The sequence below is a fragment of the Parasteatoda tepidariorum genome, chromosome 7, assembly GCF_982258835.1.
Source record: "Parasteatoda tepidariorum strain Cologne lab strain chromosome 7, Ptep-v5.0, whole genome shotgun sequence".
Taxonomy (NCBI): Eukaryota; Metazoa; Arthropoda; class Arachnida; order Araneae; family Theridiidae; genus Parasteatoda; species Parasteatoda tepidariorum.
In genome coordinates, this window is record NC_141761.1 from 88,284,091 (window position 1) to 88,307,151 (window position 23,061).

Consider the following 23,061-nt stretch of genomic DNA (forward strand, 5'->3'; position numbering starts at 1 on the left):
TTTTATTTTGATCCGAGCTGGTTAATTTTTTTCCAACAAGGTCTTCGAATGTTTGTTTCTGCCAACAATAAATTTTTTATCAAGTCCCTGTTTTTTGTTTTTCCCTATTTTCTTGTGCCACTTGGTTTTATTAAAGTTACAGCTTATCGGTGTTATTTTCCACTGATTTAAATAAGTTTCTAGTAAATTGCTTTTCATTATAATTTGTATGATTGTGAAAATTTGTCAAATGTTTTCTTGGATAGCATAGTAAATTTTGTGTAGTATTTTTCTTTCAAAAATAGTAGTCTGTTTTGAATCTGCATACATGCAACACTGTAACGGTATTTTAGTAATGCTACTGGTTGAATTAGTATTCTATATATTTTAATTCTATAGCTAATTAATCAGCATTTTAAGTTGATAATGAATAAAGTATCTAATAAGAAGCATCAGTATTCAATTTTAACATTCGTTTCAGTTTTGCTAATCTCAAAAAGATACGCAAAGTTTAAACTTTCGATTAACTGCTATTTATGATTGCTTTTGCTTTCTTGTTTTTATGCTGTAATTGTTTACATAATCTAATATTGCTTTCCTATTTATTTATTTTTTATCCTGCCTAGTTGATTTCAAAAGTTAAATAGATAGGATAAATATATTGTAAACATATTTTCTTAATACCGATAAAGCGCCCCCCTTAATTTTGACTAAAATCGGCGTGATATAGAGGGGGGCCGATAAACGGTACTCAAGAAAATTCTAAGCACCATTTATTTCTAAAAAATCGTCTATATTGGTTGGGCATTAATAATTATGAATCGTAAAATATACAGTAAAAATAATCATAGCAAAAGAGAGAAAATATAAATTTTAATTAGTAAAATCACTTACCTTTACAGTGATCCTTCATTTTTAAATTTCAGTGCGATTGCGGCACATGCAAATAGGTGAAAAAATAAAAAATATATACAACAGCATATTTCATAAGAAGAAAGATATTTTATTTAGTTACTTTAATCATTATCTGAAAATCCATTAAAAGAAATATCAGAATCGTCATCCAAAATAAGGTTAACACACTCTTCATTCAGTTCATCAGTGATATCATTGTCTACAGATCCGACATTGACTTCCGCTAATCTGGTATGAAATAGCCCATCTTCGCTTCCATCTAAAGCGTTCGATATACCACAACGCTTGAAGGATTTAGAAATAGTCTCTTCGGTGACCGCTTCCCAAGCAGCTGACACAAAACCAATCACATCTTGCCGAGTTGGCCTTTTTAAATTCCCAGCAAGAGTCTTTTGTTTGTTTCTAATGAAGACGGCCCATTCTCTTCGCAGTGCACTTTTGAAGGGCGCCATCCACGAAACATCTGCTGGCTGCAGAAGACCTGTGCACCCTGCCGGTATCAAAACCAAATCAGTGTCTAGATCTTTTAATTTTTCTTGGAGACTTGAAGTTTTATGGATTGAAGCTCGATCTAAGATAATCAATCTTCTTACATCATCTTCATTGGGACCCCAAATCCTCGTTAACCAACTTTCCATAAGGTTGGTCGTCATCCATCCGTTGAAAGAGCAGGTAACTTTTACATTATGAGGAACTTTTAAGTCTTTCAGCACGCGAGGTGGGATGCGTCCTGTTGGCTCTTTTAAAATCACGAAAGCGGGAAGCTTATGCCCTGAGGCAGTTGCTGCTAGCGCTACGGTAAAGCCTCGCTTTTTGCACCCCGTGTTTGTGATTCTGATTGTACTTTTTCCAGCAATATCATTAGTCCGAGCGTATGGCTCATCAAACCGCACCATCGTTTGATCCATATTTCGAATATTATATGGCGTGTAGTCATTTTTTATTCTTAACGAACGAATAGCTTGAATGAAGCTATTTGCGGCTTCAACGTGATCACTTGGCAACTTCTGGCTTTCATTTGTTCCTCTTCGCATGGAAATGTTGAACCTTTTTTTCCATCGTTTTATATACATAGAGGATGCTTTGAAATCTATAAGTCCAAGAGAAGCTGCTATTTTTAATGCTTCTTCTTCTAGCATTCTGTTGGATACAGCAAAGCCATTTTCTTTTTCTAAAAATTCAAACAGGGTATCATCTAATTCTTCTGATAAAGGTTTTCTCCCAGTGATTAATTTCCGAATTTTCTTTTGTTCCCCATGATTATTAGCTAATAAAATTTCTTCTTTATTAATCCACTCTCGAATTCTTTTTCTGTCGATGCCGAAATGCCTAGAAGTTCGGTGTATAACAGAACCATTTTCCTTATGCCATTGGATGACTTCCAACTTTTTAGAAACAGTATAAGAGCTGATTTTAGGCATCCTGCTTGTTAGAGATCACAATAAGGACTGATTCTAATCTCTGTGAACAAGGGGAGTGTTCAGTCTCCACCCCCAAAATATTCTGATTTTTCTTGCCCCTGTAGTACAATTCTAAGAAATGATAATTCCCTTTGACTCCTTATCTCTTTCATTCAATTCCACCCCCTTCCAATTTACATTCTTCTTCCCCTGCTTGGCAAAGGATATTCTTTCTTTTCTGCTCAATCTTTTACATTCAACTCTCCCACCACACCCTCAATTTTTCTCACATTCTTATCAGTGAGTGTACATTCCAATCAAGGTGACCTTGACTTCTAATCTTTTTCGTTTTTTCTTTTAAGAAATTTATATTGTTAAGACAAAAAAAATCAGCTATATTCTTTTTATTTTGAATTTTATTCTGTTGAAGTAACTTACTTTATTTTATCTTTTAAAAATAAAAACGAAGCCTGAAGAAAAAAATAATAATAAATCTGTATCAAAGGAAACATCTGTTTCTAAAGCAGTTTAAAATAAAGTGAGAAGTAAAAACACCCGCATTTCCAATGAACAAAATAAAGAAATGGAAGTTGGAAAAAACTGATCAATCAATCTTGACAGCTGTGCTTTACTGCCCCCGAATTTCCCTCCTCTGTTTGACCATAAATTGGCCACACCCAGTTGACATTGAAACTACCACATGGACAATAAAATGAATTTATCCCTTTTGCGATTTTTTATTCGATTCATTAATTTTTTTTATTTTGCCGCTTTTTATTTTTTCTTGTTAATTGTTGCTTGCTTGCTTTTTTTCTTTTTTTATCGTTATTAATTTTTAGCTTGTTTTTTGTTGCTATTCATTGTTAGTTTGTTAGCATTTAGTTTAAAAAGCTTTTTTTTTTTCTTGCGAGGTAAGCGTCTTTTGTTAAAACAAAATGTTATCTAAAAGAAAAAACGAGAACTATGATCTCGCTCCAAAGAAGAAACGATTATTTCTTCTTCATAGGATTCTGATTATTTCTTCTTCATAGGATTCTGATTATTTCTTCTTCTCTTATGATGGGCCAGTTTTAAATTCACCCCATCATAATCTATGATCGAAACTTGACTAAATTTATTGGTTTTTCTGAAATTAACAGTGGAATTGAATTATAGTAATATTTGGGGGCCATATTGGAATTTCCGAAAGAGATCCGAAGTGCGGCATTTCGTCAGTCCCGTGAGTGTCGGATTTAGGGTCCTATTCTTCCTTTTCTGTTCACTTAAATTACAATTGCTAAGGCGCTAAATAGATTTCTAGCTTGCGATTTTTCTTCAAGCTGGGGGTGGATACAAGATGCATACCTTTTAAATTTTCTCCTTATGCGATGTTTTTTTAAAATTATTATTTCGTTTATTTATTTTCTTACAGGCTGCTGCCGAAAGTTAGCTAAGAATTGGCGATGTTCTGCAGCAGATCGCGATACGGGCGAATATTTCGTCGACTTCGTTATTAATTTTTTTTAATAGTCAGAAAATTATTTCTTAAATAACTTTCCTTGACAAATTTTTTTGCTACAAAAAAATATTTCGTCGGAAGCGCCGCTGCATGTAGGAGGGGGGGGCGTTTTTTGGGTACTGATTGGCAATCTGCATAGATGTGAAGCTACAGGGGGGCGCTTTATCGAGTTGGGGCGCTTTATCGGTATTTTACGGTATGACAAAAAAATTACATACTTAATTTCTTAGTGTAAGTCTGAAATTAAAATCCCATTGTTTTTTTTTTCTATGATGTGTGATATGTACTTAAAATTACTAAATATTTATGAAAACAAACACAACTGCTCCAAGACTACTTTGAGAGGGGGTGACAAGCTGATTTGTCTTTTTTTATGAAAGTCTGAGGCTTGCATGGACTTTGAAAAACAGTAAATAGTCCATATTCTTTAACTCCACCTCTTTTATATCTTCTACCTATTTGAAGGAAATCAAATCAGACCTGTTGCATGCGCAACTGCATAAAGATTTTCAATTGGAAAATATAATGTATTTTTTAATTTTATTTTAAATTGTTTTTTTTTTCAGTCTGGTTTAGATGTTTAAGATATGTTTAATAAATGATATAAACAATATTTCTGTTCTTAGTTGAATACTTATTGCAAATGATTTAACAATAATTTGGTTTTTCTATATACATTTTAATAGTTAAAAGGAGAGGAAATAGCTTCTTTTTTATTGGCTGCTGATGATGAAACATTAGTAACTGCTTCCAGAAATGGTATTATGAGAATATGGCATTTATCCACCAAAGAAATCGTAAAATCTTGGAAGGTGAGCTTCATTTTTTTTTTTTTTTTTATCATATTGAAAAGTCACTTATATCTTTCAAAGATTGTTTTTCACCTAATATACAGCTTTAATTTTACCTAAGTACATAGTGCATTCCTTTAGGAATAATTATTTTAATAATATTGAATGTGTATAATGTTCTTAATTTTTGATAATATTCTTAATTTTACTCGCTTAAGTAATAGATAGCTAAACATAATTTATTGTGAAACTGTAAATTTTAATTAGTTCATATCATTAGTTCATATCATCATTAGTGAGTGATTATTTTTTCACATTTTTAATTCTTTTCAAATTTTTGAGTAATTAAATAACTGTACTTCAATTGTATGATATTTATTTTTTCTTATAGTCTGTACATATAGGTCCCATAAGCTGTATGGCCTTTGACTCAACCAATACATTATTAGCTACAGGTGGCTCTGACTCAACGATAAAAGTTTGGGATACTTTTAGAAAGTATTACACTCATAACCTTAAAGGCGGTAAAGGTGTCTATAGGTAATTCACTATTTTCCTATTAAAATTAGTTATTAGATTGTATATTGTTTATATATATATATAGATAGATAAATTTACAGGATGCATAGTGTTTTTAAAAGGTGCCATTTTTCATTGGACGTTTTTAAAGAGTGCTTAATTTTCTCTTTTACAAAATGTGATATTAATTCTTGACCTTGTTGAATTTCGCCACAAATTATGCCACTGAATTTAAAGATATTCTTCAAAATGTCAGGGAAGACACTAGGCTTTCAAAATCCCGAGTCCCTGGGACCCATGACTTTTAAAAAACTGGGTCCTTTTGAAAGAAAATGGGTCCTTTACATAAATTTTTAAACAAATATAATCTTTCTGAAAAATACTTAATAGATTATTAGTACATGAATTATAACAATTATAATGCTGTAATATGCTAATATTGAAATATAATAGAAAAATAAAATAAAACAAAATCTAAATTTATGTAAAATATTTTTATTAGTGTGCTTCCCTCTCTACTTATTTACACTGCTTCCCCCTCTACGTATTTTACAAGACTGAAATATCTTATGTGCTCTTATAATTACATCTTGGGAATTTGACATATCTGGCCCTTCAAGTGTAATCATCATTAATGTTTTCAGTTTTCCTTCAGATATCCTATTTCGAGCACATGTCTTTATTCTTTTCATGGCTGAAAAGTCTCTCTCAGCATCAGCTGATGAAATTGGCAATACTGAGGCTATCTTTGCTAATTTAGAAAATTCTGGAAATTCATCACTATACTGTTTGATGAAGATTCTAAGAAAGTCTTTCATACTCATAGATTTAAAGTTTAATACGATCTGTTTAAAATACTGAAAGTTATTTTTAAGTTTATCACCAGAAATCAATTCTCCAAATGTTCTAATCAATAAATCAATATCTTCTGATCCATAATTCAGTAATTCCTTTGAATTCGTTGGATAATTAAACGGGTTTAACATCGAATCTAGTGATTTTAATACATCTAATGACTCCGCTGGGAAACGTAACTTTAAATTACCTACAACTTCAGATATAAAATTAGACTTAAAATGTTCATTTAAAATTTGCTTTCCAAGTTTTATATTCTGATAAACAACATCATCTTCATCATTAGTACAATTTTCAATATAATTATTTTCATGCTCCCCCTTATTACCTTTAAGATTCTCTAAAACACTTATACAACTGGATACCATTACATTCACCTTAGAGAAAATCACATTTTGATGCTGAAATAATACATTTAATTTTTTTACTGGCTCTAAAACGTCCAGTATGATCGCAAGTAAAAATGGGAAATTGGCATTCTTTATTTTTGACAACAAACCTTTTGCTTTTACAGAGTTTAAATCGTTCTTTTTTTCGGCGATATGCTCAAGTGCCTCTACAATGGACCCAAAGCACTGTATTACAGCGCTCACCGCTTCATACAAGCTCAGCCATCGAACATTTTTGGGTTCTTTCAATTTTATTTCCGATATTTCATTTATTTGAAAAATTTGACGTAGCACAGATTCTCTGACAGGACTATCATCGAAAAAATGGTAAAGTTGCTGCAAAGTATTCTCCAGGTCTTTAGTCTGTTTAATATTTTTCGCTGCTTGTGACAAGGCCAAAGAAACCCTGTGAGCAGAACAGTGAATTTGCAGCAAATGCGTTGCACCAGCAGTCTTTAATCGCACACCAACACCTCCTTTACAGCCAGTCATTACTGCTGCACCATCAGTGCCAAGACCAACAATTTTATTTAAATCAATGTTTAATTTTTCCATTGTAGATTTTAAAGAATTGACAATTGTATCAGCCTTTCCATCATTTATGTTTAATATGTCCACAAACGCGGTTTTACCATACCCATCTTCATCTATGTAAGTTAAATACACAATAAGTTTTTTAAAATTTGAAACGTCACACGACTCATCACAAATAATTCCGAAAAAAGATGATGGTTTAAATTTCTGTATCAAAAGTTCCTCAATAGCTTGGGCGGATGCTGATGTCATATCAGAGATAGACAGTTTAGATTGGTAAGTACTAGTCTGAAAATTCACCCCATTCATTTTCTGAAATAAAAAAAATATATATGAATATTTAAAAAAAAGGGGGGTTTTAAAATTATTTTATCCAAACATGTGTCGTAATAAATATAAAACAAACAAAATAATAAAAAAAATTTTTAAGTGTAAGTGAAAAAAAAAATTCTATTAATAAAAAAATTACAATTCTAAAATTGAATTATATATTTTGCAGTGTACAAAAAAATAATTAACTTTAAATTTCTTATTCATTGTAGTCAATTTATTAAAATTTAATCTAATTCATAAGTAGTTGCAAACCAATTATTGACTTTTTTTTAAAAAAACAACTTTTTTTTAATCACAAAAATAAAATGACATAATTCATTTCTTAGAGGAATAAAACTATTATAAGTTTTTTTAATCAATTATTTTATTTAAACAATCATTAAATGATGTAATCTACACAGAATCTATAAGCACTACAACGAAGATAAAAACGGTAAAACCATCAACCTATCAATAAATCCCACGAAACTAAAATTCAAACTTTTTATAGAGAAATCTTAGCTAGAATAATCATACGCATTACAGAGAAGAAAAGATGGCGAGATTCCATTCTTATTTAAGTATTATAAATGATCGGCCCCTTTAATGAATCCCACAAAAATAAAATTCAAAGTTTTTATAGAGAAATTTTAGCGAGAATGAAAATACAAATCACGTGTAAGACAAAATGGCGCAATTCCTTTATTTAATTATTGTAAAAACGAATCCAACAAAATTAAAACTCAAAGTTTTATATAGAAATCGTAGCTATAAAATAAATACGCATTACAGCGGGGACAAAATGGCGCAATTCCATTATTTAATTATTCTAAACGATTTGCCCTTTTTAAAAAATCCCACGAAAAAAAAATCCAAAGTTTTATAGCGAAATCGTAGGGAGAAAACAAATACGCATTACAGCAAAGACAAAATGGCACAATTCGATTCTTATTTATTGTAAACGACCGGCCCAATCAATAAACCGAACAAAAAAAAAACTCAAAAATTAATAAAAATACGCATTACAGAGAAGACAAAATAGTGAAACTATGTTCTTTTATAATTAATTATTTTTGAAAACTATCTTTCTGTTTTTTTTATAAGGAAACCCTAAAAGAGAAAAAGTGGCACTTATTTGAATAATTGAAAGCTGAATTCCGTATCACGGCCTGTGGTGCGGAAATACGAAAATAATTAATATTTATAGCATTAAATAAAATATATCCTATTACACTTTTCTAATTTATACTTAGAATGACCATTTAAGTTAATATTTAAAAAAGAAATTTGACACGTGGTCACGACTCAAACCGTATAACACGCCCTTGCGTAACTGTTATTTAATTACTTGTATAAACATAAAAATTTTTGTAAATTATAATTCTTTAATAATTAAAATAAAAACTTACCTGCAATTCAATTAATGCGGGGAACTTAGCTTCTGCTATTTCTTCTTTAGCCATCCAATAGACCGTTCGCATTTGTGAATAATCTTGAACACAATTAGCAATTTGTTTTTCAGATGACACTTTAAAAGACCGTTGCTGTTCTAATATATTAAGAGCACGTAAATGATGAGCAGAAGAGTCTTTTCCCGATGTGTCAATATGCCGGACTAGTGCGCTACGTTGAAAATTCTCACAGCCAGTGGTGAATGCATTTTTTATTCGTGCCTTGCGGCATATATCCCAAAACATTTTACCATTTTTGTAGACTAACCAATTAAATTCAGTTTTCCACCTAATATTAAAGTTACGTACTTTAGGCATCGTTTAATTATTGCACATGTATTAATTATAAAACAAAATTAAAAGTTTGGATGCGTAGGTCAGGTCATTAAAAATGTTTGACTCTAACTGAACTAAAAGTAACATATAGCTTAATATAACGGTGCGTAAGTACCTCCTTCGAAAATAAAGGGTAAGGGGCCACTAAAAATGTGATTGCATGACGTAGGTATTAAATAACCAATCAACCCTAATCTTCTACGTGTGTACTATGATATTTTGAAAATAAACCCCTTCAATTTTTCCCACCCCTTCAACCTCTTTCTTTCTACTTGCTCATTCGAGGTCACTTAAATCAGGTACTGTCATTTCCCCCCCATTCAATAACACCTGCGTCCCTCAGTTCCGATGACGTCACTGTTTTCAGCAGAGAAAAGAAGTTTGGGGGGAAAGTCTTGTAGGATGTTTCCTGCTATAATGGTCAACATTTTGAGTCATAGAACTGGTTTCCCACCTGTGTGTCTAACATGTGTTGGTCTAACTCTGGAGACAGGGTTTTTTTTTTTTTTTTATACCGAGGATGCATACCGATTTATTTTTTGCGTCCCAATTTTTCGATTTTATTAAAATGTTTCGATATCAAAGATTAAAAAGTCGGGAAATTTATAAACTTTCTTCAAAAATTTACGCATCCCGCGGGACGCGTAGCGATCATTTTTTTGCGTCCGATTTCAATTTTTTTCGTATTTTACGCGCTATAGCGCGTAAATGTCTTCACTGAAATGTTCTATTCAACATTTTCGCAATTCATTTAATACCAATCTATTTCGGTGAACCTTTAATCCTTAGCGTGTTAAAACGCTAATCATTTTACATGCTTGATATTAAAAAAAAATTCAGATCCACATGTGCATATACTGAGCTGGATTTAGTGAAAAGGATTCTCGCCCTCTTGTGTGGATTTCTGCTGTATTTTGCATGAGATTTTCAATTTTCACTCCTTGAAATTAACTATTAATTGGTTAGAAACCCTTTGTCGTCTAGCTAACTGTGGGGTTTTCGTGATTTTCTTTTCCGTGTAATGCAAATACAAGTTAGTTCCATCAAAAGGTTCTCTACGAAGACTAGTTTGTCCCAATGCTTGATCCAGGAGTTCCCTTGACTTCTGAGTTTGGTTCAAAATTACAAGGCTACAAAGTGAAACATTAATAGTTGTAAGCTCAGGACTTAGGCCAGCTAGCTGCTCATCACGGGTTATACATTTTTTTAAATGCCCACTAAAATTTATTGTGGATACTAAAATTTCAAAATTTTGCACTTTGAAACAATGCGATATTTTTTTTTCTTATAGGAAAGAGATGTAATTAGTTTTGGGTAGCGTTTTTGTTTTTTATGAAAAAGTTGGCCTTTTTAGACTAAATAAAATAACTATTTTCATTGATGTTATAAAAGTTTACTTTTGATTTAGGCTTCAAAACTATATTTCAAAAAAAAAGTCACAAATTGATCAGCACTTAATGTGCATATAATGTTGAACCTTAGAAATTATATACAGCTTTCCTAGACATGACATTCAGATTTATGCTAAGAGCACCAAAATAGATTATCATTCAAGTAATGACATTTATTTTGAAACTTCTTGTAAGAAAAATGACATTCTCTCTCTCTCTATCTCTCTTTAAATCTTCGAAAGAGTATTAATGGTAATTTGTGAGAAACTCAAAGGCATACTAACTGAAAGGAGTTGTTAATCTATGTATCCTGTCAGATTGTTGATGCTCCCTTCAACATATTAAATTATTCCTCCTTGTTAACAAAACTAGCTCTTCAATCTTACCCAAGATAAAATTCAATGTGGAGAATTACAAATATGAATTGGACTTACTTGTTATTGAGGGTTGTAGTCTCTTGTCCTCCCTGTTTTCCTTTATCCCTCTAGGTGGTAACCCCTCCCCCCCTGATGGTAATTATGGCTAATTGACTTAAGTCACCCACCCATCGCCATCAGTGGTATATGCCTAATAGACTAGGATGTTTCTCATGTGTGATAGAGGCTCATCAACTACGCCTTATAGACTTGTCTATGGCAGGGTTGGGTTTTTGACATCAAAAAGTGGTTTTTGAAATGACAAGGGTATAATGCTGGTTTAAACCGTCAAAAACTGAAGTTTGCCAAGAAAATATACAAACTTCAAAACTACCAACAGTTGCCATGCATTATATTGAAATTTAATAATACTATAGGTAATCAGCAGGTTTTTAAATATTTTTTAATTAAAATTAAGGTAAAATAACAGATTTAAAATCTCAGAAATTTATATTCAAATGCACGTGCAGAAAAATTTTGCACAAAAATTGTTTAAATATTTATATTTTGAAAAAAAAAAATTTTTTTTTGATACTTAGGAAAATTAAAAGTTTATTACTATGCATTTTTGACATATAACTAATATTTATAAGGAACTTACAAGTTATGTTGTATAAATACAAACTTGATACAAGTGTATAAAAAAAAAAATTTAATGTTATACCGAATATCTTTATTATCCAGTATGTTAATTTGAATTTAAAAGTAGTTATATTTGTGAATAATGATAAATATAATTCATATTGTTTATTATAAGTATTTATAATTATTACACTTATCATTTTAAAACAATTTTTATCTCTTAATTTTTTTTTCTCTACTTGTATTAAGAATACAAATAATGCATATCTTGAAAGCAAGAAGTAATTATTCAACAGCTGAATATTTAGATATTCAACAAAACTATATAGTATTCAGCAAAATGAAATTCACAAGTATTTGGATAAACTAAATTTTCAGCATAGTAAATGAATAGGCTGAATATACTGTAAATCGACACTAACTACTCTCTGTATTTAACAGAAAGCACTTAAATTTATATTCAAATAATTAAATTTGTGTTGTCTTATGTTGAAAAGATTATTAAGAAGATTTAAAAGAATATTAAAAAGATTTTTCTTTAAAAGATGTCTAATGTACAAAACTTCTAATGTTTATCTTTAAAAATGTCTAATTTTTAGTATAATCTATACTATACACTAAATTTGGTTATAAATAAATTTCTTAATAATATCACTGCAGATTTTCAATAACACATGAAAATGAATACATAATATTACAAAAGATGTGAGCTTTCAAAAGTACAAGATTTTGGTTACTATTCAAAATATAAGTGTTTCTTCAAAATTTTAAATTTATTTTTTCTGGAACATATTTAGAAACACTATCCTTTATAAAAAAAAAATATAAATTTTATGTATTAATTAAATTTCACATATGAATATAGGTTTTTGACAGTGAGGTTTTTGATGTGACGGTTTAAACCGTCAAAAACTGTCACATGTCAAAAACCTGCCAACCCTGCTATGGATACATTTATTGTATCTCGTTCCATGGAAGTAGAAAGATTGCACTAAGTAACCAGGGGTCTGTCCAGGCCGAATTTACTACCGTTTTGCGGTACCTTCACAAATTCAATTTTAGGTGAAACGGTTGCTTCACAAATTCAACTTTAGGAAAAACGGTAGTTTCACAAAATACTTTTTCTTAAAATTTTATTTTTGCATCCCTTAAGAAACGATAAATCTATATTTTTACCATGTTTTTGTATTGATTTTGTAATATAATTTTTAATTTTTCACAAATTATGTCTAAATTTTCACAAAATAGGTACCTTTCAGAAAAACCTAGACAGACCCCTGGTAACACAATCATTTAGCTTTTGTCTGACACATTTTAGATTGCTTGAACTTCTTTTAAGAGGATGCCTTTTCTTATCCTCTTGTAATTCTTATGTACTTTGTTTGACTTAAACTCTACATAATATTTATATGCGTGATTACTTTCTTTATTAAGGAGGTTGGAATAAAATAATAAATAAATATATCAATGTATTTCTTTTATTCCCATTACTCAGTTACCTTTTTCAATTACAGTAAAGTATGTTTTCATAATATTGACTCCAAGATTCATGTTTTTGGAACTGCTGATGATTATGAAATCCATGTTTGGAATCTTCATACGAGTGAACTTGTTACTTCCCTGTCTGGCCACTTCAGCTCTGTGACCGAACTCGTTTTTACAAAAGATGGACGGCTGTTAAGGTAAATAGTCCCTTTGTTTTGTAGATAAGTTGCTTTGTTGAAATTTTAAATAATATATGCTATCTGTAAAAATTAAGACTTTTATTTAACTGCATAATTTTCCATTTTAATTTTTCTTCTAGCTATTGGTTCTACTGAAGATTTTAGATAATTAACTGAGTTATATATCTAATTTAGTCTTTCCCAGAGTGAGTTGATTGTGAAAAAAAAATTTTACGAGTTTAGTTTTGAAAAATTTGGTAGTTTTGAAATTTTTGGTGATTTTAGAAAAGAAAAGAAAGTTTCCACAATTGCCAAGATAAATAAATTATTAAGATAAGAACTATAATTTTGTAATTCCAGTCACAGTGAATTTAATTTAATCCAATACTTTGGTAGCAACAGTAACAAATTCCAAATTTTAACGGTTCCTGATATGAGAATAATTCAAAGATAATTTTGTTTTTAATTTGTTCTCAAGTGTTTAAAAATGCTAGTTGGTTGCTTAGATTTCTTTAAAAAAAATCACTTTCACACACACACAATATATATATATATATATAAATATATATATATGTGTATATATATATTGAATGTATGTATGTAAAATGGCAAGAAAGTAATGTTAAAAAATTATGTATTATATCTCATCCATTTCATAAATAGAGCTTAAATCTAAAACACTGAGTTAAAACCTTTCCCAAAATGCAAAAATAAAATATTGATGTAATTATCATAGAAAATGTGGTGATAGGACTTTAGAAACTTGGGAAATTGAAAAGTCACACAGTAAGATCTATTAATATTTATATTTGTTGTCCAGACAGTATAAAACCCCATTTTTCATAGTCAATTTGTTCTTCTCTATCTACCAGAATGTTTATGTTCTCATTTAGTTTTTTGTAATGTTTTATAGCCTCTAAATAAGATCCTTTATTAATATGACTGTTTCTGTATATATTTTCTACAACCACCAGCCACACTACCACTTAACGATGTTAATGTCTTCATACCTAATTAGCTCTATTTGTGGATTAAATTTAATATATGATTCTTTTAATGTAATATATATAAGCCAAAATAGAATTAAGTTTAAAAGCTGCTTTAAGTTGATGCATTAAATCATTATGACTGTTCATTGCTTAGAAAGGTTGTTACTTATGGAATATCAATTGTTTTTAAATATCATGGTGCAAATTACATTTCATTTTTCCATTTTTCTTCTAAATATGCTATTAAAAATGTTTAAAAACTTTATAGCTCAAGTAGAGACAAGGTTGTGCTGTTGTGGGATCTTTCTACGTTTAAGCTTTTGAAGACTATTCCAGTTTTTGAGGTAAGAAATTTGAAAAGGTTTGCTTAAAGTGAAGGGCTTATGTATAATGTGAAAAATGGACCACTCTGAATAACTTTTGATCAAATGATTGAATCTTCCCGTTCTAGGACTCAATGGTTCAAGAGTGTGACCTCAAATATACTAATTAATTAGTGCAGGTGTTAATTTAAGTTACAAAATCAGACACGTAAACGAAATTTCTCTTAATAAACATACCTTTCTTCGATGGATTCAAATTTCAGATGGGGAAGCCACTATATGGGAATTACGGTTTCAATAGTTATTTCAGAAGAATGGTCCACAGCTTGGACCCCTTAATGTTAATTTTACTTTATGTGTATTTTGCCTTACTTCGCAAATTTTTCAAGCAAATCTAAACATTTTTGCGTATAATTATAAGATTCGTTCATCCAAAAATCATTTCATGTCAAAAAAAACTTCAGGAAATATTTTTTTTATCTGATAATAGTTTAGGATATTTTAAATTGTGAAGTATACAAATTTTTACTTAATTTTAAAGAATGAAATTTTTAAATGGTGAGGTGCAAAATTTGAGCTAAATCAGCTGAACCGTTCCTGAAAAAATCGAACTTTGAAAAAGTCAGATTTATTATTAAATAAAATAAATATGGCGTAATGCGCATAAAGTGAAATTAACATTAAGGGGTCCAAACTTTGAAGTTCCCTTCTGACCTAACCATCGGGACCATAATTCTCAGATTGCGGCACCATCTGTATTGTGGGGGTCATATATTTGAATCTGTTTTAAAAAAAACGGTACTTTTATTCAGAGAAAGTATGTTTCTGTGTCTGATTTTGTAACTTAAAATATCGCTCTAACTAAGGAGCTTATTCCAGGTCACCCCCTTGAACCTTTGACATTTAAACATGAAGTTCCAATCATTAGATCGAAAGTTATTCCGGGTGGCCTGTTTTTTCTTTTGTTTTTTTTTTTTTATTTTGCATATTGTACATATGTAGATTTTAATATTTTATTGCAGACTGTTGAATCTTGTATATTACTTCCTGAAAAAATTGTTTTGCCGAATACATCTTTATCAAGTTCTGACACTTATTTTGTTACTGCTGGTGATAAAGGTATTTTAATAAATTTTTTGATTTCTTTTTAATGCTGTACCCTGTAGAACTTTCATTACTTTATTTCTGTATTGTAAGGGAAATTTGAAAATTGAAGTTTTCAGTGAAATTTCATTTTGTATTTTATTTGAGATGAAACTGTAACTAATATTGTAGGATATAGAAGAATTTTAAAATTCTAAGAGTTAAATACTTTGGAAACTGGTAATGAAATAAAAGTTTATTGCAACTATATTGAAATGGATATGTTTCATATTACATTCAATGAATATTGCAAAGATTTCTGTCAGAAAAATGAATAAAATGTATATTAAATATTTATTAAGCTAAATACAAATACGCAAATGTTTACTTGACTAATTAAGCTTTTTAAAAAAAATAATAATAATTTTTGGAAGAGAAAAATTTTGAAAGCATTTAACACTGTATATAAATAAATATTGCGTACAATTTATAAGTATTTATTAAGTTAATTTTAATAAAAGGAATGTGACATTTATTTATGTGTGCAATTTAAAACTTCTGTATTGTTCAAAAACCAGGAATATTGAGGGTTTGGAGTACGTTATCTGGAACATGTATATTTGAACAGAGTGATTCCTTAATTATGTTGCCTGAAGATTCATCTTATGAAGGTCCATTAATAACGCAAGCTGTTTACATCCCTGCTTTAGAAGTTGTAGCTGTGATATCTTTTGAACAAAATATACTGTTCTACACGTTGGATAATTTCTCCATTAAAAATCAAGTAAATACAATTTTTTAAAACTTATTTTGATATCTTTTTCTTGTAAACTTCACTTAACTAAGTCCACGAAACTGAGATATTACTTAATTGAAAATTTCACACGCTTCAAAAATATATAAATTAGAAACAACAGCGGACATGTTTCCAGTTTGCATATTTTTTAAGTGAATAAAGTTTTTAATCAAGTAATAAATCTCATTTGTTATTTAATCCTGGATTTTACTGTCTAAACCATTTTTGTCTTTGTTCTCAAATATTTTAAAAGGATGAATGTTTTATCAAAAAGATTTTTATTGACCCTAATCACCCGTTTAAATATTGGTCATAATAATGTTCTATGCAGCATAAGTATTAGTCTTTTGTGATAAAAAGCAGAAATGAGTACATTTTAGGAAATTATTCTGAAAAATTATGTGTTTGTAACATTTCAAAGTCACTTGCTTCAATAATGTAAGTCATGAGCTGTTCATCCCTAATTTAGTTCAGGAGAAAATTTATATAGCATTGAAGTACAGGTATATTGCTTCATACCTGCCAAGTCTCCTTTTTTTCCCCCCCCCAAGACTTCTGTATTTTTCGACTATCTCCTGTTTACCCGTATTTTCTCAAATTTCTCCATATTTTTAAAGAAAATTTGTTGATATTCCTCAATAGATGGTGCTATTGCCAGTGATGGTGAGTGTTTATAGTTTAAGCAATTATAATTAATGGTTTAGAAATATCTTCTTTTGAGAAAGCTTTATATACATATTTTTTACTTCGCTAAATGTAAGTGCTTATATTCCTTCCAATTTTGACTTAATCATGTAAGTCAAAATTGGAATGTAGGATGTATCAAAACTTTACTCGTAGCCCAAAAAAATTTATCTAGTAAAATCTCCATCATTTTGTTTATCCAATGTTGACGGATATGTGTTATTGATGTTTTCTTTCTGTTTTTTTTTTCTCGTAATGTGTAAACATTTTTTAAAACTATATCAGAAGTATGTTTCAATAGATCTCTAATTTTATTTTTAAAAAATCAAGATTTTTTATTAGCATATAACTTATTTCATTTTCTTCTAGTTTATAGGTTACAATGATGACATTCTAAGCATCAAGTTTGTTGGTAAGAAAGACGAGCACACTGCTGTTGCCACTAATAGCTCTCACATCAAAGTATTTCAACTGCCATCTTTCAATTGTCAGCTTTTAAAAGGACATCATGACATTGTCATGAGTTTAGATTCTTTCCCTAAGCACAAAGACATTCTTATTAGTGGTTCAAAGGTAAATTTTTTTATTTATTAAGTTTTGTTTACACTTGGTAGGAATTGAGCCATTTTTGTTTTGGGTTTTAATTTCTTATTATGTATATAGGATAATAATGTTAAAGTTTGGTTTGTTGGCTCTGACTCTCCGATCAATGCTGAATATACTGGATTTGGTCATACAGATTCAGTTACTGCCATTTGCTGCTGCAAGTGAGTAATTTTTTTTTACTTTTTGACTGTAAAAGCTAGTAAGGGGTATATATCCCTCATTTGGGTCAAGTTTGTCTTTTTTTTTTTTTTTGTACTTTTTAATTCTATGTCAGAGATGCACAACCATTTTTGAATACCAGTCATAAGGAAGAAGGTTGGGAGCCGTAATTATATGGCCCAAATTGCAAAAATGTGAATTGTTTTTATATTTTATTTGAAAATTATCTGAATGGTTTGCACACGTTACAATTTTTCCACTTTTTTTTACTGATGTACCCTTAGTAAAAAATTTTAAAAAAATCAATAAATGTTCTAATTTAGCTGAAGATAACGATTTAAAAATCATTTTTTAATATTTAAAATTAGCAGAAGAGCAGTAAATTAAATAAATAATGTATAGAACGCAAAGTAAAAAATGAAGAAGAAAAAATTACAACTTTTGATCAGATTAGCGCATAGTAAACTCAATCCTAATGATTCTTGGGTCTAGCCTCAAATATATTAATTAGTGCAGGCAATATTTTAAGTTACGAAATTGAAAATTAAAATGTACTTTCTCTGAATAAACATGCGAACTTTTCCAACAGATTCGGATTTCTGAAACTCAAAAAATCCCCAGGATAACTGGAAAATGTCCCGATGATTTGGTCAAGAGAGTAGTCGAAAGCTTAAGCCCTTCAATATTAATTTAACTTTTCACATATTTCACAGTATCTCAAGAACTTTTTGAGCAAATCGGAAACTTTTTCACGCTATTATGAAATTCTTTTATCAAAAACAAATAAAATAAAGTGCTTCATATGAAATACAATGTTTCAAAATAAAAACCTGTGTTTTATCCAAGTTAATGATTCAGTTTTCTGTTGATTGATTTTTTGTCATTTCATTTAGTGGACAATAATTGCACCATAAAGTTTGTTTTCTTTTGAAGTAAGTTAACCAAATACTGCCACTTTTCTGTCATTTCAAAAATTTTAAAGGAAAACATAGAAGTGCAGATGTGCAAATAAAACACACTCAAAGTGTGTTGCAATATTTTTGCCAGTTGTTTTTAATCAGTTCTTTTATTTTTATATGAATTGTATTCTGTTAAATATGGTGATAATATGATTATATTTTGATTATTGGGAATATACATGTAAAATATAATTATAAGCATGTAAAATATAATTTTAACAATAAATACATAATGGTAATGGCATATTATTTTTCTTTCTTGTATTTTTGTAATTAGTATGCGGAAGGATTTTGGTTATAAGTTCATTTTAAAATATGTATTTAATATAATTAAAGATTTAAAATATATGGAATTATATTGAATATGTTTAATGCACACTTTGATGCCTTATAAGGCATGTCAATTTCATGTCATGTCTGATGGTGCATGTGCTAAAATAAAACTAATGGCACTACAAGGCCAGCAGATCTGAAGTCTTTTTCTGACTGGTAGTATAAGTGCTTGACATGTCTTTGGGTGCAAATTTTTATTATTTTTGTACATCTTTAAAATCTGAAAACCATTTTTTTTTTCAGCTCTTGACAAGCAAAAGATATGAGCTTTATCAATTTTGAACTAGGTGCATGATGCGAAAATGTTCATGTATTACAATTTGTATTTTTAAAAAATTGATTTTTGTAACTCCAATAATAACTGCCTCCAATAATCTCTATCTTTCTTTAAAAAAAAAGCAATTAAGCAAATGGTTTTCTTATAATATGAATGAACATCTAAAAACATAAGAATTTTAAAATGTATTTCTGTTGTCTGTATTTCTGTTGCAAAAGGCAAAAAACCTGGTGGATGTGTAACTGTTTGGTGCAAATTTGAGAAAGAAAAGTTGTGCTATTTTTATTTGAATCATTTTTCCTTTGATTTCTTATTGGGGTAGCAAAATCATGTTTTCTTGTATTAGGATTTTAATTTTCTTATCTAAGTTTTTTAAAGGCAGTGTCAATGAGTCCTGCTACAACCAACAAGCCTGGCTACACACACCTTGGTAAAGGAGATAAACTGTTTTACTCTAAATTCAGCTACAATTATTTTGAAGATAAAAAATTTTGTCAAAAGAATGTAAATTTAAAAATAAATATAATTCCAATGTTCATATTTTTAGAATTAAGTTCGAATTTTAATATTAAATTTTAAAAGAAATATTCTGCTCTTGTTCTATAGTAGTTAAGCATGTGTATTTAAGTATTGCCATTCATTCAATTCCAAGAAGAGTTCTATTTGTCATTTCTTTGCCACGTTGTATATTAATTGTTCCCTATTTTATTTTCTGTATGTCTATTAAGCAATTATTAAAATCTAAGAATTCTAAAATGCATCTTTCTTCCTATCACCTTAAAACTGATATATTTTCTTATTAGTTTAAATAAAAATTAATGTGAGTGCTTCTGTTTATTAAAAATATTTCATTAAAGAAAGTAACTGAACTAACAAAAATAGATTATTATGTGACAAAGATATGCATCTCTTGTATCAAATACTATTCTATCTGATACAAGTACATTGACATAAATTGTAAGACAAGCTATCATTAACCTTTAACTTATATAAATATATATATATATCTATCTATATGTGTGTTTATAAAATGCTTGCTCATAACCTAGGAACAATAATCATAATTCACCAGTTAACTGTAATAAAAATATAAACTTTGTAAATTTTTTTATGTTATACATATTCTATATATTTATTTTATATTATTTACAAAACTGATATAAAAGTGAAATTTTAAATTTTTGTGTGAAAAGGAATACTAAAAGGTGTGGTTATGTAGTGGCCAATCCAAAGATGGCATAGTATTTCTATTATAAGGTTGTTCAATATTTATGTTGTACTGCAACTTCACCACTTTGAGAGCATTTGACCCAGTTAAAAAAAAATATTTCTTTGGGTATACAAGCCCCAATTCTTAATGTGTTCTTCCTATGTTACTAATGTGTTCTTCTAGGAGGATAATTCACTTGTCCAACCTAATTAAAGGCACATTAGTATGCTCTGATTGAATGCAAGAATATGAAGTTGAATGCATTTGAATATACATTTTAAGTTAATTTAACTTTACCTGTTAGGAAGTATTTGTTTAAATGACAATAATTAACAATTATTTTGCTTTTCAAGCAAAACCTCTTGATCTAGAACTGTAAATTTTGAAGGGAAAAAAAACACCTTGAAAAAAAATGCTTGTTTTTTTTTTTCAATTGAATATATCAAGTAGGCCCACTTGCTATCACCACAGTTGCATCAAATATTTTAAATTAGGTGGTTTTTAATGATTTTTTTGTATAATTACAGGGGAAAGAGAAGATTCTTTGCATCTGGTTCTGAAGACACGACCTTAAAGCTTTGGGAAGTCCCCGAGTCGAAACCAGTAGTGGCCACAAAGCCACTATTGAGTCCTTACTGCACCGTGAAAGCTCATGATAAACTAATTAATGATATTGATATCTCTGAAAATGATAAATTTCTTGTTACCGGTTCTCAAGATCATACTGCTAAAGTTAGTTTTTTTTTTTTTTATATAGTCAATTATATATTTTTTTATGTTTCATTATTTTGTAACTGTTAGAAAAGAAACTTACTAAGAAAACGGGACTGGAAGAAAACATTTGATTAAAAGTAGGATTATTTTTTTTCGCTTTGTTTAAAACAGGTAGTATTTAGTGTGATTCTTTTTTGCTTTGTTAAAAACTGATTTTATTCAGTATGAGTCTTTTGTTATATGTTTAAAACTGGTCTTGGTAACTGGATTTATTTGGTAATTCAGGTTTTATTTGATGATTTAACACGTTAAGTTCACGTAACACGTAAATAAAACGTAAATAATAACTTACACGTAAATAAAAATTTTAAAGTCCAAAGAATATTTTACATTGTTCCCTCTAAATATGATACATTTGTCCTCAAATACAGATGCATAACTTTATTGAATCTGACATAGATGACGTTCTTAAATCTTTGAATTGGTAGCTTTATGATATGTTTTTTAAATTTCCTTTGTATACTTTGCGATACTCTTGAATAAATTATTTTAACTTTTCTAATTCATAATTTTTTTTAATGTAATTTAAAATTTTTCGTGAAATAAAAACTTTATATATAAAGAAAATATGATAAAAATTGCAAAATTAATTGCATATAACATATTAATAATAGTTTTTGAAAGGGTCAAATTGATATCTAGTTATTCATATCTATCTCCTCATTGTTTATAATGCATTGATATTTCACAATCAACAAATGTCTGAATTCTTTACTGGTGTGTAAGTAGCCCCCTTGATTTTCATAGAATTTTGAGGCTTTGAAAAGTTTACATATACACTGATGAATTCAGTAGTTAAAATAAATGACAATTTTAATTTTCCAACTGAATTTGTGAAAAAGTTTATTATTGAAATTTTGTATCTAAGTCTTCTGTTATTAATATTGAGTTCATTATATTGCAACTTCTGAATTCCTTGATTATTTACTCCTTGTAAATTTTTTAAAACAGGGGGGTTACAAACATCCAATCATAAACCTCAAATTTAGTTATTGCATTCATACTTTTTAACTATTTTACTTATTCTATTGCACTGCATACTTTTCAATTGGAATTGGAAAAAAAATGAATATACCTTGTGGTTTATTCATATTTAAAAAATTGTATGCTAGATAAAGTATCTGCATTACAGGGTCTAAAGATTGAAGGAATAATCTTTATGGCAGTATAAATGTTGTCCACTTTAAAAGCAGGGTTTGTTGATTTAAATCAGCTTGATTTAAATCACGATTTAAATCATGACAGTGTTTTAAATTTTTGATACTTTTATTATTTTCTTTTTTTTTAGTATTAAAATTCAATTTAAACAAATTGCTGCATTAATTAATTTTAGTTAATGTAATTACTTTTTTGGTGTGTGTTAAATTCCAACACATTTGAAATTACATTTTTAAAAATGTTTTGATTCTTGAGATTGAAAGTACAGATTAAAGTAAACATTTAATGCTGTCTTAATATAGACTTGCATAGCTGTAGAAAGTAATTAATAAACATGAATATTTTTCAAAAAATAATACAAATAATGTTAATTAAAATTCTACCTTTTGAATGAAAAAGCGTGAATTAAAATCTACATCATATTTTATTGGTAGAAAATGTGTATTTCTGAAGCTTGAGGTTATGTTAAAAAGAAATTACCCTAATATGCCAAAAACAGAAAAAGAAAAAAAGAGGGCTGATGAATTCAGATGTTTCTTCCAAATATAATGTCATTCTTCCCTTTCAAACTCTTTCAAAGTCTATTTGATGCAGTAGGGTTATTAACTGGTATTTTTTTCTCATAATTTGTTTACAGTATCTTTGACATTATCAGATTTTCTGTAAAGAAATTTTGTG

At 29.1% G+C, this 23,061-nt stretch overlaps 2 protein-coding genes across 3 annotated transcripts in view; one reads left to right on the forward strand and one right to left on the reverse strand.

Moving 5' to 3' along the window:
* The window catches only part of LOC107447834 (transducin beta-like protein 3), a 47,866-nt gene that overhangs the window by 3,299 nt on the left and 21,506 nt on the right, over positions 1-23,061 (forward strand). For both annotated transcript variants that reach the window (XM_087168246.1, XM_087168245.1), the window contains exons 4-12: positions 4,479-4,604; positions 4,975-5,123; positions 12,883-13,050; positions 14,290-14,365; positions 15,367-15,463; positions 16,006-16,211; positions 17,277-17,480; positions 17,571-17,674; positions 20,979-21,183. In XM_087168246.1, coding sequence (XP_087024372.1) covers positions 4,479-4,604; positions 4,975-5,123; positions 12,883-13,050; positions 14,290-14,365; positions 15,367-15,463; positions 16,006-16,211; positions 17,277-17,480; positions 17,571-17,674; positions 20,979-21,183 — 1,335 coding nt within the window. The remainder of the gene's footprint in view (positions 1-4,478; positions 4,605-4,974; positions 5,124-12,882; positions 13,051-14,289; positions 14,366-15,366; positions 15,464-16,005; positions 16,212-17,276; positions 17,481-17,570; positions 17,675-20,978; positions 21,184-23,061) is intronic.
* Positions 5,517-8,202, reverse strand: LOC147807297 (zinc finger protein 862-like). Its single transcript, XM_087168506.1, has one exon. The coding sequence runs from the start codon at positions 7,187-7,189 to the stop codon at positions 5,618-5,620; it is 1,572 nt and encodes a 523-aa protein (XP_087024632.1). The 5' UTR covers positions 7,190-8,202; the 3' UTR covers positions 5,517-5,617.

What these genes read in the sequence shown, in the direction of transcription:
- LOC147807297 (XM_087168506.1), bottom strand. Translation starts at nt 7,189, where the DNA reads ATGAATGGGGTGAATTTTCAGACTAGTACTTACCAATCTAAACTGTCT.